The sequence below is a fragment of the Homalodisca vitripennis genome, chromosome 5 (genome assembly GCF_021130785.1).
Source record: "Homalodisca vitripennis isolate AUS2020 chromosome 5, UT_GWSS_2.1, whole genome shotgun sequence".
Taxonomy (NCBI): domain Eukaryota; kingdom Metazoa; phylum Arthropoda; class Insecta; order Hemiptera; family Cicadellidae; genus Homalodisca; species Homalodisca vitripennis.
This window is the reverse complement of record NC_060211.1, coordinates 185,172,486-185,189,616: the sequence shown is the minus strand read 5'-3', so window position 1 is coordinate 185,189,616 and position 17,131 is coordinate 185,172,486. Positions and strand designations below refer to the sequence as shown.

Here is a 17,131-nt window from a genome sequence, read left to right as displayed (position 1 = left end):
TCTGCCACTTTGTGTGAAACCTCCACAACCCAACCCACATCTACAGGAGCAAACGTTACCGCCTTCTCCCAGCTCTGGCGTGTCGTGCATGTGAGTTACTGTACATTACTGTATCTAGTTAGTATTCACAACAGGTCTGCCACTTTGTGTGAAACCTCCACAACCCAACCCACATCTACAGGAGCAAACGTTACCGCCTTCTCCCAGCTCTGGCGTGTCGTGCATGTGAGTTACTGTACATTACTGTATCTAGTTAGTATTCACAACAGGTCTGCCACTTTGTGTGAAACCTCCACAACCCAACCCACATCTACAGGAGCAAACGTTACCGCCTTCTCCCAGCTCTGGCGTGTCGTGCATGTGAGTTACTGTACATTACTGTATCTAGTTAGTATTCACAACAGGTCTGCCACTTTGTGTGAAACCTCCACAACCCAACCCATATCTATAGGAGCAAACGTTACCGCCTTCTCTCAGCTCTGGCGTGTCGTGCATGTGAGTTAGTATTCACAATAGGTCTGCCGTTTTGTGTGAAACCTCCACAACCCAACCCACATCTACAGGAGCAAACGTTACCGCCTTCTCGCAGCTCTGGCGTGTCGTGCATGTGAGTTACAGTGCATTACTGTAACTAGTTAGTATTCACAAAATGTCTGCCACTTTGTGTGAAACCTCCACAACCCAACCCACATCTACAGGAGCAAACGTTACCGCCTTCTCCCAGCTCTGGCGTGTCGTGCATGTGAGTTACTGTACATTACTGTATCTAGTTAGTATTCACAACAGGTCTGCCACTTTGTGTGAAACCTCCACAACCCAACCCACATCTACAGGAGCAAACGTTACCGCCTTCTCCCAGCTCTGGCGTGTCGTGCATGTGAGTTACAGTACATTACTGTATCTAGTTAGTATTCACAACAGGTCTGCCACTTTGTGTGAAACCTCCACAACCCAACCCACATCTACAGGAGCAAACGTTACCGCCTTCTCCCAGCTCTGGCGTGTCGTGCATGTGAGTTACTGTACATTACTGTATCTAGTTAGTATTCACAACAGGTCTGCCACTTTGTGTGAAACCTCCACAACCCAACCCACATGTACAGGAGCAAACGTTAAACGCCATTCTCGCAGCTCTGGCGTGTCGTGCATTGTGAGTTACAGTTACGATTACTGTATCTAGTTAGTATTCACAACAGGTCTGCCACTCGTGTGTGAAACCTCTCATAACCCAAACCCACATCTACAGGAGCAAAAAACGTTACGCATTCTCGCAGCTCTGGCGGTGTCGTGCATGTGAGTTTTACAGTACATTTACACTGTAATCTTGTAGTATTAACAAATCAGGTCTGCCACTTGTGTGTGAAACCTCCATAACACCCAAACCCCACATCTACAGGCAGCAAAACGTTACCGCCTGTCGCAGGCTATGCGCGTGTAGCATGCTTGTGGGTTACAGTGAATCTGTATCTAGTTCAGTATTCACTTATTGTCTGCACTTTTTGTGGTGATCGCGCTCCACATCTACTAGGAGCAAACGTTACCGCCTTCTCCCAGTCTCTGGCCGATTGTCGTGCATGTGACGTTAGTATTCACAATAGGTCTGTCGTTTTTGTTGATGGAATCACCTCCACATACCACACATCTAACTAGGAGCAAAACGTTACCGCCTCTCTCGCAGCTTCTGGCGTGTCGATGCAGTGTGATGTTACTGTACATTACTGTATCTAGTTCAGTATGCACAATAGGTGCTCTGCCCACGTTTGTGTGAAACCTCCACAAACCCAGCCACATCTACAGGGAGCAAACGTTTACCGCCTTCTCGTCAGCTCTGGCGTTGTCGTGCATGTGAGTGTTACAGTACAATTAACTGTATCTAGTTAGTATTCACAAACAGGTCTGCCTCTTTGTTGTGATAACCCTCCCACAAACCCCAAACCCACATGTACAGGAGCAAAACCGTCTACCCGCCTTCTCGCAGCCTCTGGCGTGTCGTGGGGCCCATGGGTTTGGGGGTGAGTTTACAGTACATTACTGTATTCTAGTTGAGTTTTCACAAAATGTGTTGCCTTTTTGGTGGCGAAGTGTGAACGGTCACCCTCATCTACAGGACGCAAACGTTACCGCCTTCCTACCCAGGCTTCTGGGAGTCACTAGTCGTGCATGTGAGTTACAGGCCTTACTGTTATCTAAGTTAGTATTCACTAAAATGTGTGCCTTTTTGTAGTGAACGGTCCCACATCCTACAGGAGCAAACGTTACCGCTCTTACTCCCAGCTCTGGCGTGTCGTGTATGTGAATTTACTGTACAATTACTGTATCTAGTTAGTATTCACCAACAGGTCAGGTCTGCCAACTTTGTCGTTGAAAAAATCCTCCACAACCCAACCCACATGTACAGGAGCCAAACGCGTTTACCGCTCCTTTCTCGCACGCTCTGCGTTGTCGGTAGCATGTGATGTTACAGTACTTTACTGTATCTAGTTAGTATTAAACACCCAGGTCTGCCACTTTGTTGTGAAACCCTCCACAACCCAAACTCCACATCTATAGGGAGCAGTTAAACGTTACCGCCTTCTCCCAGCTCTGGCGATTGTCGTGTATTGTGAATTAATGCTACATTTACCTGTATCTAGTTAGTCATTCTACAACACGCGTCTGCCACTCTTTTGTGTTGAAACCTTCCACAACCCAAACCCACATGTACATGAGCAAACGTTACCGCCTTCTTCGCAGCTCTGGCGTATGTCGTGCGATGTGAGTCTACTGTACATTACTGTATCTAGTTAGTATTCACAATAGGTCTGCCACTTTGTGTGATAAACCTCACCAACCAAAACACCAAACCACTCATAAAGGAGCAAACGTTATCCCGCTCTTCTAGCAGCTTCTTGGCGGAGTGTTCGTGCATGTGAGTTTACTGTGCCATTACTGTATCTAGTTAGTCATTCTACAAATAGGTCTGCCGTTTTGTTGTGAAAACCTCCCACAACCCAACATCTATAGGAGCAACACCAGTTACCGCCTTCTTCCCAGCTCTGGCTGTGTCGTCGTATGTGGACATTACTGTACATTACTGTTTCTAGTTAGTATTCACAACAGGTCTGCCACTTTGTGTGACAACCTCCACAACCCTAACCTCACATGTTACAGGGCGCAAACGTTACCGCATTCTCGCAGCTCTGGGCGGGTACGCTGTCGTTGCTTGTGAGTTACCGTACAATTTACTGTTTCTTGTTAGTATTCACAATAGCGTGTCTTTGGCCCACGTTTGTGTGAAACCTCCTCAACCCAAACCACATCTAATAGGGAGCAAAACGTTTACCCGCCTTCTCCCAGCTCTGGCGGCTGTGGAGTATCGTGAAATTACTGTACATTACTGTATATAGTTAGTATTCACAACAGGGTCTGCCCACTTTGTGTTGGAAACCTCCACACCCAAACCCAACATGTACAGGAGCAATACCGTTACCGCCTTTCTCGCAGCTCTGAGCGTGTCGTGAATGTGAGTTTACTGTACATTACTGTATATAGTTAGTATTCACAATAGGTCTAGCCACTTTGTGTGAAAACCTCCACAACCCAACCCACATCTACAGGAAGCAAACGTTTGTTACCGCCTTCTCAGCAGCTCTGGGCTGTGTCGTGCATGTGAGTTACAGTGCATTACTGTATCTCGTTAGCTTATTCACAAACAAGGTCTGCCAACTTTTGTTGTGAAACCTCCACAACCCCAACCCACCATTGTTACAGGAGCAAACGGTTACCGCCTTCTCGCTAGCTCTGGCGTGTCGTGCATGTGGAGTCTACAGCTACATTTACTGTATCTAGTTAGTATTCCACAAAACAGGGTCTGCCACTTTTGTGTTGAAACCTCCAACAACCCAACCCACATGTAACAGGAGCAAAACGTTACCAGACTTCTCGCAGGCTCTGGCGTGTCGTGCATGTGAGTTACAGTACATTACTGTATCTAGTTCAAGTATTCACAAACAGGGTCTGCCACATTGTGTGTAAAATAACCTCCAAAAACCCATACCCAATGTACAGGAGCAAACCGTATTACCGCCTTCTCGCGAGCTCTCGGCGTCATGTCGTGCATGTGAGTTACTGTGTCATTCACTGTATCTAGTTTTAGTATTTCACAATAGGTCTGCCACTTTGTGTGAAACCTCCACAACCCAACCCACATGTACAGGAGCAAAACGTTACCGCCCTTCTACCCAGCTCTGGCGTGTCGTGCATGGTGAGTTTACAGTACATTACTGTATCTAGTTAGATATGCACATAGGTTTGCCACTTTGCTGTGAAACCCTCCAACATCCCAACCCAACATGTAACAGTGAGCAAACGTTTAACCGCCTTCTCGCAGCTCTGGCGTTGTCCGATGCATGTGAGTCACCGTACAATTACTGTATTATAGTTAGTATTCACAATAGGGTCTGCCACTTTGTGTGAAACCTCCACAACCCAACCCACATCTACAGGAGCAAACGTTACCGCCTTCTCCCAGCTCTGGCGTGTCGTGCATGTGAGTTACAGTACATTACTGTATCTAGTTAGTATTCACAACAGGTCTGCCACTTTGTGTGAAACCTCCACAACCCAACCCACATCTACAGGAGCAAACGTTACCGCCTTCTCGCAGCTCTGGCGTGTCGTGCATGTGAGTTACAGTACATTACTGTATCTAGTTAGTATTCACAACAGGTCTGCCACTTTGTGTGAAACCTCCACAACCCAACCCACATCTACAGGAGCAAACGTTACCGCCTTCTCCCAGCTCTGGCGTGTCGTGCATGTGAGTTACAGTACATTACTGTATCTAGTTAGTATTCACAACAGGTCTGCCACTTTGTGTGAAACCTCCACAACCCAACCCACATCTACAGGAGCAAACGTTACCGCCTTCTCCCAGCTCTGGCGTGTCGTGCATGTGAGTTACAGTACATTACTGTATCTAGTTAGTATTCACAACAGGTCTGCCACTGTGTGTGAAACCTCCACAACCCAACCTACATCTACAGGAGCAAACGTTACCGCCTTCTCCCAGCTGGTAGTTAGTATTGTATGCGGGTGTTATATTTTCGTTATGTCTAATCAAATAGGTTAGGTGTCGAGAGGTCCATAAATGTCAACAACTAAAAAAATTCAAAATGAACTACTGTATTTGTATCGTTTCGACATCAGAGTCTCCAAGGTTACAAAGGAGGTCAGGCAGGTTATCCAGCAGATGTCCAGTGCAATCTAGATGAAGAGGTGGTCTCATTGTCTTATCATGTTTACAATATAATGCATTACGTTTTATTATACATTATCCCAAGCACAGTGGAGGAACAGGTTTTTCTACACATAACGTAGGTATTGTAGGATAGGGTGATGCATTGCGAATATTGAATCAGGAGAAGGGTGAAATGGAGCTTGACTCAATATTCGCATTGAATAACAACTTCCCGCCATAGCTACTACAAGTTTAATGTTTAAAAACTTTATGGGGAAGATAATGACGTTTCATATACGGTAATATATTCATGAGGACTGATGATCTTTATTTTTTTAATAAACGGGCGTTGAACTCAGATTTTTATGCTAAAGAATTTTTAATCAAAAAGGAGAACAAGTGCCGCTACTGAGATGTAAGTGTACCCATGGATTACTTCACTTGAATAACCATGGGGTGCAGGGCAATCTATCTATATTTACAGGTAGAGATGTGAATCTCTTTCGACACCTAGTAGCATCGGTCCTCCCGGCCTGCAGTCCCCGCGGTCTGTGTATATATGGCGACACTACACGCTCGCACTCCACCGAGAACTGCACTTTATCAACGGTTGAATATCTCTTTAGTTATATTGTAACATTTAAATGGAGTAGTTATTGTAGTATACGTACACACTTATTATGTATATATATATATATATATATATTATATATGTATGTATATATTATATATATATATATATATATATATATATATATATATATATATATATATATATATATATATATATATATTCTGTCAGCGTATTCCAAAAATCACTATTATAATAGATTTTAGAATTTATATTCCAGGTTGTAGTATATTTTTAAATATTTTAAAGAAAAAGTCAATAATCTAGAAAAATTTGTGAAAAAAATATATTTTTTGTAACATGTGGGCTTGGTGTTAGTTACTAGTTGTAATCCACCTTGAAGCCTGAAGACTGGCTAACTAACCCCAGCTATATACGGACTTTGTACCAAGTTAGGTCTGAATCTGAAATAACTAAGGTAGTTATCGTGTTCACAATTATTATTCTACATTTTTTATGAAAATTGTGGAAACTGGGGTCATACAAATGATGAAATCAGTTATTTTTACAAAATTTTATTTAATTACAAAAACTTTATAAATACGACAAGTATCTTACGCTTTCTTATTGTATACAAATACATCTATTTAAAATACTATGTTCAAAATCACCATTAAAAGTAATAACATATTTTTTATACGATACACATGTAACTTAACAAGTTGGTGTTAAGAGAGATCAAAGTAAAATTACACATTGTGGCAATGGAAATAAATATTCAGAAAAATCGTGATGTGTTGGTTCATTTGCTTTGCACCGAATTACACTTGGATGATGCTCAGACTCGTTATATTCAAACTTGGTGTAAACATATTTGTGTCTCAGTCCGGAATGGGACAAGGTGGGATCCACCCTCCGAACTCCTGCTCCAGAGCTCTGGCCACTGCGATCGTTAGCCGGTCTTGTTTCTGCCAAGCGGAGATCTGCAAACACACATTTCTCTCTATCAATGATTACGTTGAGATAGTAACCGAAAAGGTAAAGGTAAACAATGTCTTATTTCACCAGGTGAAGTCAGGGCTCGTCAGAAGCCTCTCTGAAACAACGGCTTAAAGGTGACTTCCGAACCACCACCAATGGCCGGGCAGGCGGGCTGCTTGCAAGGACAGGATCGCTCAGCGGTCACCCATCCAAGCAGCAGCGACGCTCGACGTTGCTTGATCTGGTTATCTCCCGATAACCGTCGTAACCGCTACACTGCGCCATTGACAAACACTACGATTCCCTAATAAATATTTAATCACGGAAGTGGATAGTATTTCCTCATTACAACCAAAACTTATTCAGAAAATAACAAACCATGAACGACATTCACTAAGTCAGGACAACACGCACAATATGTAACCGTTGACAAAGCTGATCAATATTGTACAACTCTCAACTTTAATTGTTGAAGGTCGATTATTATCGTCGAACAATTGAAACTTCACTTTGTTAAATGATTCAACATTTACGCCGAACTCCAGTAGATTGCAATTTTAGAAGTGACTCCTTTCTATCAGTTCAATCAAAAGCCTTTGTAAAATCAAGAAATATTAAAATATTTCGGAAGTTGTAAGAAATAGCATCATTTATTTGTCTGTTAACATCAAACAGAAAATCAGAACAGTCCTAGTCCTCTCTGAACCCGTACTGACACCCACGAAACGTTCGGTTATTACAAAAATTAAATGCTTTTTAAATATACAACTGATGAAGCGGGAATTATTTTTATCTAGCAAACATTCTCCTTGATTTAAAAGTATGTTCTAAACGATTTAAAGGTATCTGGGAATAAGCCAGAAGTGCAGAAAGAGTTTAGAAAATATATGTATTGTCTTGAAGAAATATTCTCTTTTAACGACACCATCACGTCCAAGGGCGGGCCCCCATACAGTCAGATCGCATGCCGTATTACATCGAGTTCAGTAACGTGTATAATGTGAACACGGTATTCAGCCTGTTATCCACATCACTCATTCAAAACCGGGTCTGCGATCGAATCAATGGCACTACAGACAGCATCGTAGTGCACTCAATTGTGCACCTGGTGAGACAACGAGAACACTTCTTTACCAAGATTACACTGTGTGTTGTTGTCTGAGTATCCCTAATGTCCAAGCGATATGAAAGAGTTTATTTTGAGCTTCTTCATCGTCGACAGTTTTTTGATCTCTCAGACGAACATGACTCCAAATTTCCCGCATGTCTCTGACAGAAACTGCACTCAGAGGAAGGTGAACTGGAGCTAAATTCAACATTCACATTGAACCAACCCTTTACCAGCCACGTTATATAGAGAGTGCCTGGTAAAATATTATGGATAGGGGATGAATCTCTTTTCTTAGCATTTCCTAAAAGTTCGTTTATGATAGCCCAGAACATTTTGGGATTGTTAAGATAAGTTTCAAGTTTAGTTTTTAATATTGCTTTTTGGATTTTTTAAGAGATTAGTTTCAACTGTGTCAGAATGTACAACACAATATTTCTGAAAATCATTACTGAAAGGTTGCTTTTTTAATTTTTCACTCTAATTATGAATAATTTTGTATGAGCGTGGAATAGTCTTTTTTAGGTTTTGACGGCATTTTAATAAGATTAAACATTGTATTTTAAAATTGTTTAGCGCATAGTGTGATATCTTGGCAAAACATAATAATATGAATGTTGGGTTTAGCTCCAGTTCACCTTCGTCTTAGTGCAGCGTCTGAAATCTGACGCTGTCACGGACTTGACTCCTGGAATCTGGAGTCATATTCGTCTGAAGATATTTTAAAAACCGTTGCAGTTGAAGTAGCTCAAAATGAAATTTTTACATCGTTCCGACATCAGAGATACCTGGACAGTATAGTATAGTAAATCTTGGTGAAGAGGTATTCTCATTGTCTCATCAGGTGCACAACTGAGTGAAGATGTATTCTCATTGTCTCATCAGGTGCACAGTTGAGTGAAGATGTGTTCTCATTGTCTCATCCGGTGCACAGTTGAGTGAGGATGTGTTCTCATTGTCTCATCAGGTGCACAGTTGAGTGAAGATGTGTTCTCATTGTCTCATCAGGTGCACAGTTGAGTGAAGATGTGTTCTCATTGTCTCATCAGGTGCACAGTTGAGTGAAGATGTGTTCTCATTGTCTCATCAGGTGCACAGTTGAGTGAAGATGTGTCCTCATTGTCTCATCAGGTGCACAGTTGAGTGAAGATGTGTTCTCATTGTCTCATCAGGTGCACAGTTGAGTGAAGATGTGTTCTCATTGTCTCATCCGGTGCACAGTTGAGTGAAGATGTGTTCTCATTGTCTCATCAGGTGCACAGTTGAGTGAAGATGTGTTCTCATTGTCTCATCAGGTGCACAGTTGAGTGAAGATGTGTTCTCATTGTCTCATCAGGTGCACAGTTGAGTGAAGATGTGTTCTCATTGTCTCATCAGGTGCACAGTTGAGTGAAGATGTGTTCTCATTGTCTCATGAGGTGCACAGTTGAGTGAAGATGTGTTCTCATTGTTTCATCAGGTGCACAGTTGAGTGAAGATGTGTTCTCATTGTCTCATCAGGTACACAGTGGATTGAAGATGTATTCTCATTGTTTCATCAGGTGCACAGTTGAGTGCACTACGGTGTTGACTGACACGATATCTAAGCACGGTGGAGCAACCGAGTTTTCTACACATAGATTTTCTACGGTGGGAAAGGTGATTCAATTCCAGATGGTGCACGTAAGAGGAAAGTGAACTGGAGCTAAACTCAACATTCACACTGAATCAACTCTTCCCACCATAGCTATAGGCCTATTAGGTGTAAAAAACTCGTAACTGAGTCCTGGTTGAGGTAGGCGAGATTACGGCTGAGCAGATGCATTCCATAGAGCTGTGTATTTCTGAATGGAATCCACAAATTTCCTTGGTATATTCATGGTATAAAAGTAAGCTAATAGTCTTTTTGAACTTATGTAATATCTCGCTTTATGTAGCTTTTGTACCAGTGTGTCTGTCAGTTTGGGTATTTCTATTTTAAATCTCTCAACTCATAAACGGTTTGATACAGCGTTTTAATTTTAACAGGAATTTATTACTCAAGGCTAATTACTCAAAATTGTGTAAATTTTAACACTTTGATACCGAATTTGAAAGTACTAGGGAGAATGTTTTTCAATTTATTTTCAGGTGCGTCCTACTTGGACAAATAATCATGGAAAATATAACTGTACAACCTAAACGGTTTTCTAGTTATGAATATGAAGATAGACCATATGTTTAAATTAATGATTGCGATTGTAAAGAACGTACTGTAAAATTCAGGCACAAGTATGAGATAATGAAATACTGAAGATCATACAGCACTATACTTTTTTGAAGTTTGTTTTTAACGATGGAAGAATTGTGAAGAAAACAGGATTTTCCCGGACATTTTTCCATCGTTCAGTGGTACAAAAAATCAGTAACACTACGTTTCTAAATGTGCAATTTTAAAATAAAAATTAAGTGCCTGTTTTAGAGTTAGTGAAGTTGACACACAACATGGTTGTGATTCCTGACTTAAGCGTGTCGCTCTGGTATGATTTGTTTATTTTGATCTAGTTTGTAATTATATGTTAGGTTCGTTATTTACCTGAAGAAGAGACTAGATTGCAGATTTCGAAACGTAGTGTTACTGATTTTTTGTTTCACTGAAAAATGTCCGGGAAAATCCTGTTTTCTTCACAGGACAATAGTTCTCACCTGAATACCGACGGGGAGTCCATTCTTGTCCAGTCCCATGGGACAAGCGGTGACCGGCATCTCCAGCATGTTGAAGAGGGTCAGGTAGGCGGAGTTAAGGAACTTGAAGTAGATCTGTCCATGGAAGTGTGCCCCTGTGGGGAACGCTGGGTACAGAAACACGCCGTCCTCGCCAAGCATGTCCTGGCAAAATAAGAACCTCAAGAGTTTTGAGATTGACATAATGTGTGAAATGAGTTAAATTTGTTTTATAGTGACTTTGTAATTATTATAGTAATAAACTTTAATTATTGTCTGGTGATAAAATAAGGCATGTTTGTGTGTTTGGTTTAGACACCTAATTATGAAACATTTCCTAAATCCAGGTTCGAATCATACAAATCTGGTCTAGGATCAAAACTGTAAAATATTATTACCTCAATCATCCAGTATTTAAGTAAACTGGTCCATCAACCAAAAATCCATATAATTCTTCAAAAATGTACATGTTTTTCTGTGAACGATTGAGATGCATATACGAGCATAAGAATACTAGCTGTAAATAATATTCTCCCAAGTCAATCTCAAAAATACGTTGCGAATTTTTGGTTTCATTACTTCCAGTCATTAATGTACCACCCTGTCCAAGTCAGGAAGCTACCAGCTGCTTCCAGTCATTAATGTACCATCCTGTCCAAGTCAGGAAGCTACCAGCTGCTTCTGGTCATTAAGTGATCATCCAGTCCCAGCCATTAAGTGATATTCGAGAACTAATACATTACAAAGAACAAGGAAGAAGTAGCATTTAGTTAAACTACCGCATTGTATAGATAAGACATTGGATGTAAATATTAAATATTTAATTTAACTCCCTAAGAAATATGTTAAATGTCACACTTCTACCCCTATATTTTTGGTCTAAGAGGTATTGAAGATGGCCAGTTTAGAGATATATATTATAATATCTTATATCAACCAAAAGTTTTAAGCTTAAGCTTATAAACTTTTTATGTTACTAATTTTAAAATGAAGTAAAAGGTAGAGATATTATTATTACCTAGAACAATATCAAATAAGCTAAAATAAGTTTTTGACATATATTTATCTCATATGTTTAAAATTGACACGTGCCCTACAGTTATATGACGAAAAGTTGTTTTCGTATGTGAAATGTAAATTGTTTTGTAAAGTGAACATTGTTTTATTAAGTTTAAAATTTGTAGTTTAAAATTACTACCATTAGATCTTGCACTTAAATGTTAGATTTTGAAAAAGTTAACCAAACACCTAACTCGTACTTCCTTCTGACTTATTTTCACTGATTTGTTTTCCGTATGTTTATTGGAACTGGACACTCGATCTCGCACATTCTCTCACACCCACGCGTGTGTTTTATGTATATTGTGTCTTATCATCATTTCTTTTCTTATTTCTATAATTTTCAAAACGTTACGCTCAAAATTTACGTCTAGAACAGAGTGAAACTTACCTTAAATCGGTCCATAAGTAGTTCCTTCCTCTTGAGCAGCTTACCGAACTCCTCGTCTGGTATGCTATCCACGAGAGCCTTGAGGGGAGCGTACATGAGGCACGTGGTAGAGGACGTGGTCAGACCCAGGAGTCTCTTACCGATCGTGTACAGAACGCTATTCCATTCCTACAACGTGTGCAACAAGTAAGGATATTATATATCGCTTCAAAATGTGAACAATCAAAGTCACAATCTGTAAGGAAAGTCTATACCATTGTTCCATTGTGAACAACGCAAATAATTCCATTTGGATTCTGTTTGGACAGAGATTCTGCCCGTAAAGCCAACAGCCTGCCTATATAGAAGACTACACATTATGTTGTAAACTGCTATTGTTTTTCTTTTGTTTAAAACAAAATAGTGGGCAAAATATCAGAGACAGGGATCAAGTCTTGAATCATTTAATGAATTCCTATGAAAAAATGTCAAATCTTGATGGAGGACCTAAAAACGAAACTAAGCGAATCTTAAAGGTCATGACAATCTAACAAGGATCGTTTTGTAGAAATGTCATTTATGGACTCTTATACCAATTTAGTCTGGTAACTAATAACAACTTGCTACTGACAAGGTAGACTTCTACCTACGTCAGGGTTGTCCTGGTGCCTCTGGTAAACATTGGGGATGCCATTCATACGGAGCATTATCAGCGTGGAGAGACTCACGATGTTCTCTAGTCCTTGAATTGACACCTGTAACATTCAAAAGAACTATCAAATTTCTAGGAAGGTAACACTTTATTCATAGTTTCTACTTTATGGTCAAAATAATAATAAAGTATAGTAATAATAACAATAATAAAGTATAATAATAATAATAAATATTAATAATGTTAATAATAATAATAACAATAATAATAAAGAAACCATATTTATTTCATATTTATGAATCTGGTAGGTTTCTTTACTATAAAAATACAGTAGCCACATAAAATTTATATATTCCATATTTGATTCTTTCTAGAAGATTCGGGCAGCAGGATTATTTGTAGCTACTGTTTCTATAATATTTGAACGTTTCTATAAATGACGTGATATCCCTCATATGGTTAGAGGGATGTCTGCAAGATATTCAGAAATTGGTTTTGGACACTGGCAACCCAATCCAAATTCATCCTCTTCCTGTATGGAACCACAATCACGTGTGGTTTAGAAAAATAATTGTAGAAACTAGTCTGAACTCCGCATAGTTTAAAATTTGTTTGAATTAAACTTAGGATCCATTGATAATATAAACTTTAAAGACTTTCACGAGTACACAATAACGGCATCGCCACATAAAGTAAATTATTCACATAATGAAAACATGCCCAAGAGTTCATTAGATTTCTTGGCATCTGGCACCTTTTTGCCTCGAGAAAGAGTTTCCAAGTGATAAACTGTAAAAACTGGTAGGAAAATATCAGGAAATTTGTAATTTACCAGGCAGAAGATAGATTTGGGTACAACCTAGGATACCAAGCAGTATCACAATATTGTAAAATATCACACCTTTTTAGGAAGGAACAAACAAAAACAACTGAATTTCGATCCACATAGACGATATTAACGGACAGATGGACGAACTGCACTTTGAGCTTCTGACCCAAAATGTAAAATAGTACACTATCGTGCACGATACAAGTACTTGTTCCATACTCACCTGTTTGACAGGAAGTCCGTACTTCTCGCGGAGGTAGTGCACGGCGGTTCTCATGGCGGTCTTCATGTCCGAGTTGACAGAGTCGGTGAACATCCTCTCCGGCCCGTCGTCTTCCATGTAAAACACCTTCACTTTGGTCAGGTCCACCTAACAGATACCATTATAATAGTCGTGGTAGCCTAGGAGCCGAAAGCTTTGTATGAGCACAAAACATGTCTTTTCTTGTAATAGACAAAACCTTTCGTCTAAGAATTAACTCGTTAAGGGTCTAAAATTATTTAAAAATATGAAACGATATTTTTCCCTCCGATTGTGTATATTATAGCTTGACATTTTTAAAACCAACCTTCAGGTTTATCAACATTTGCTAACGATACACAAACCTTATTGTCCTGTCTTTCAGTCTATTATCTCCTTGTTTGACGGTCACAATTAATATTTGTGTGTCTGACGGTCAGCTTTTAGTATATAAAATTGGACAAATATAATCTGAGAATAGAATTATCATCTCTTACTCTTAGTTAACCCTTTTCGATTCCCTCCCATTACGATTTTCATCACTAGCGTGGATGTCGATCGATTTATTTCTTAGGATGAGCCTTTAGTCGATTTCAAGATAAAGAAGATTTTGTGATTACAGATTGCAAAATGGCTGTCGGCGTAGACAATAGGTAATTACCAAAACGTAATTTGATAACATGAAGATAAGTTTCAACAAATTCTAATAAACTTAGGCGTTGAAGAAAGAGTCGTTAACATTACTTTGAAAGTGGTTTTTGAAATGGTACCTATAAGGAATACATCCTAGAGTATCTTTACTATCTAATAATAATAATCTCTTTATTACATTCAAACAATTTCTGACATCGCAATCGCCAAGTTTAATAAATTTTGCAAAAAAATTATGGTTGCCTGTAAAGTCGGTTTTACGGGCGAAGATTTTACGTGACAACGTCTTTTTCTCGGTAGAATATTTATTGATATGAATATTATTAAATTGCACAATAGGAACAAGAAATTGAATGAAAATAAGAATTGCACAAATTTTAACTATAGAAATATATTTTGTTTACTAAAACATTGTACATAATTTGAAATTAATTAAAATTTGTTATTGTAAATGGTAAAGTTGAATAAAAAATTTACTAAAATTGGAATTTGATATTCTTGCTAAACACAGTTAAATTCTAACTCCGCGCGTGGTGATTGGTCGGTTTAGTTCGTTTGTTTGGTCGCACTGTTATGACAGGTTAGAGGTTATAATTTGTTATTTTAAATGTTTGACTAGCAATACGCGCTGTTTCTTCTCAATCGACTGAATTACGATTGATTGCAGAGTGATTTAAACTAATAATTTACTTAACACTATCAACATTTGTCAATAGTATGACATAACCTATAAACTCAGTTTCTCAACTTTTGTGTCAATCTAACAATTAATCAATCAATCATAGTTTACGATAATGAAATATCAGTGTACAATTATTTACCTTTATTGTTGTAGTTGTTGTAAATGACGAATCTAAGCACTCCACATTTTCACGAATAAACATTGTTATCTGCTTTATCCCGTGCGGCGGGCCCATAGTTATCTGCTTTATCCCGTGCGGATCCCGTGCGGCGGACCCACTGGACGGGCATCGTAACGTTACCGGGCGTTACACTTTTTCATGAGTGACTCCGAGCCGCAACCTAATTTAAGACGTTGTCACGTCAAAAAAAAAAACCATGAACACGTTTTCTATCAGTCAGAAATTTTCATTGATATCTACGACTTGAAGGAAAGTTATTTTTCAAAGACTAAAGAAGAAATAAAATGATACATGGCTTTAAGGTGTTGCGTTTTTCATGGTGTATATATTTACCCCCAAAACTTCCTGTAGCAAAAATGTACATAAGTACCATGTAGTCACGTACGCACGGTATATAAAATAGAAACATAATGTTTAATATTTGTTTAAAGTTATATTTTATAAGTAATGTACATAACTAATATTTTGCTACGGAAAAGTAACTAAGGGATGAATTAAATGCACTTCAGAACCTCCATTATACATACTCTCGTTTTCATCTTTAGATTAATAATTAATGTACTAACAAAGAAGAAAGAACCTAATGATATCGTACGGAAGTGTAATATCGTACAGCGTTTAACATCGCTACACGTGGCGCTACCTGGAAGGAACAGCGCTAAACAGTTTTGTAGCTGAACTATGATGCGCTCTGGTAGCAATTTTCGTAACTAGCAGATTGAGAGGTTCGTAACGGTGTCTAACCATGAGCGCTATTAATATGTCACTATAGTGTGTTTAACCCATTAGTGCATAAAGTTTTTTTTGTAAATTTTTTTCTTGAAACTAATTTAAATGCATTATTTGCACTTTATAAAACATGGGAAAAATATATTAAAAAAACTTATATAGTTTACTTTTGAAATAACAGCCGTCTTATAAATAGGACGTTATGCATAATGACTACCTTGGTGAAATTTCAGCCGTCTTATAAATAGGACATCATGCACTGTGACTACATTAGTGAAATTTTAGCAGAAATTTAAGTTACGCTATGACTGTATCTTTCTCCATTATATGTGTACAATATAAAAAAAGAATTTTATGCATAAGTGTAGTTTGGATGTCAATATAAACACCATCTAAAATGAAAATATTTATTTCACAGTATTTAAAACGTCTTTCGACGAAATTTACAAATTGTATGATAAAATTCTAAAACATGAGAGGGTAAATAAAATGGAACTAAGCACAAATATAGTTAACAAATCAATATTTACAAACAGGTTTTTGTGAACTACCATGTTACTTTCTGTTATGGTAGTCCATGAAACACTTAGGATGCAGTCCCACTTTGCACTTTGAACAAATGAACTTTGCCTTTCCAGTACAGTTAGCACATCTTCTCTGTGTTTCATTCTCCAATGGCCAGTGGTCAGTGTTGTCACGTTTCACTTCTGGGAGTGGTTTTAGGAGATATCTTCCCTTGAGTAGAGGGTTTTCCATACTTTTTCAATATAAATAAAGCCAAATTTCTCCGGAATTTTTAACAGTTGGGGAATGGAGTCTTGAGAGGGAAGAAGTTTCCTGTTCAGTAACCATGCATTGGAGACTGATGCATCGAAAGGTATACAAATATAGGCCACCACCACTTCCGTTGGCGCATTCGTGTCCTATATGTTGCAATGTTTTGATCAAGGAGATCAACTCCCCCATTCCTTTGTTATAAATTGGCAAAAATACCGTAGGCTGTTGCACTTGTACCTTTGCTTTTTTCTCTCTTGACCATCTTGTTGTGGTTCCCACATTTAGATTTTTCATGGTTTGTGGCCACTGTAACGATTATTATTATCATGCCATCTTACCAACATCGTACTCTCTGTAGTTCGGAAGTCATAGGACCCTCTAGGTTCTTTTTTAAGATCTT

General features: G+C 38.9%; 1 protein-coding gene across 2 annotated transcripts in view; it reads right to left on the bottom strand.

Annotated features, from left to right (window-relative positions):
* Positions 1-6,348: 6,348 nt before the first annotated feature.
* LOC124363321 (fatty-acid amide hydrolase 2-like) overlaps positions 6,349-17,131 on the bottom strand; it is a 42,302-nt gene continuing 31,519 nt past the window's right edge. For both annotated transcript variants that reach the window (XM_046818566.1, XM_046818565.1), the window contains exons 7-11: positions 13,694-13,840; positions 12,640-12,744; positions 12,011-12,178; positions 10,543-10,725; positions 6,349-6,772 (exon numbers count right to left, since the gene is read on the bottom strand). In XM_046818566.1, the coding sequence (XP_046674522.1) occupies positions 6,671-6,772; positions 10,543-10,725; positions 12,011-12,178; positions 12,640-12,744; positions 13,694-13,840 (705 nt within the window). In that variant the 3' untranslated portion in view covers positions 6,349-6,670. The remainder of the gene's footprint in view (positions 6,773-10,542; positions 10,726-12,010; positions 12,179-12,639; positions 12,745-13,693; positions 13,841-17,131) is intronic.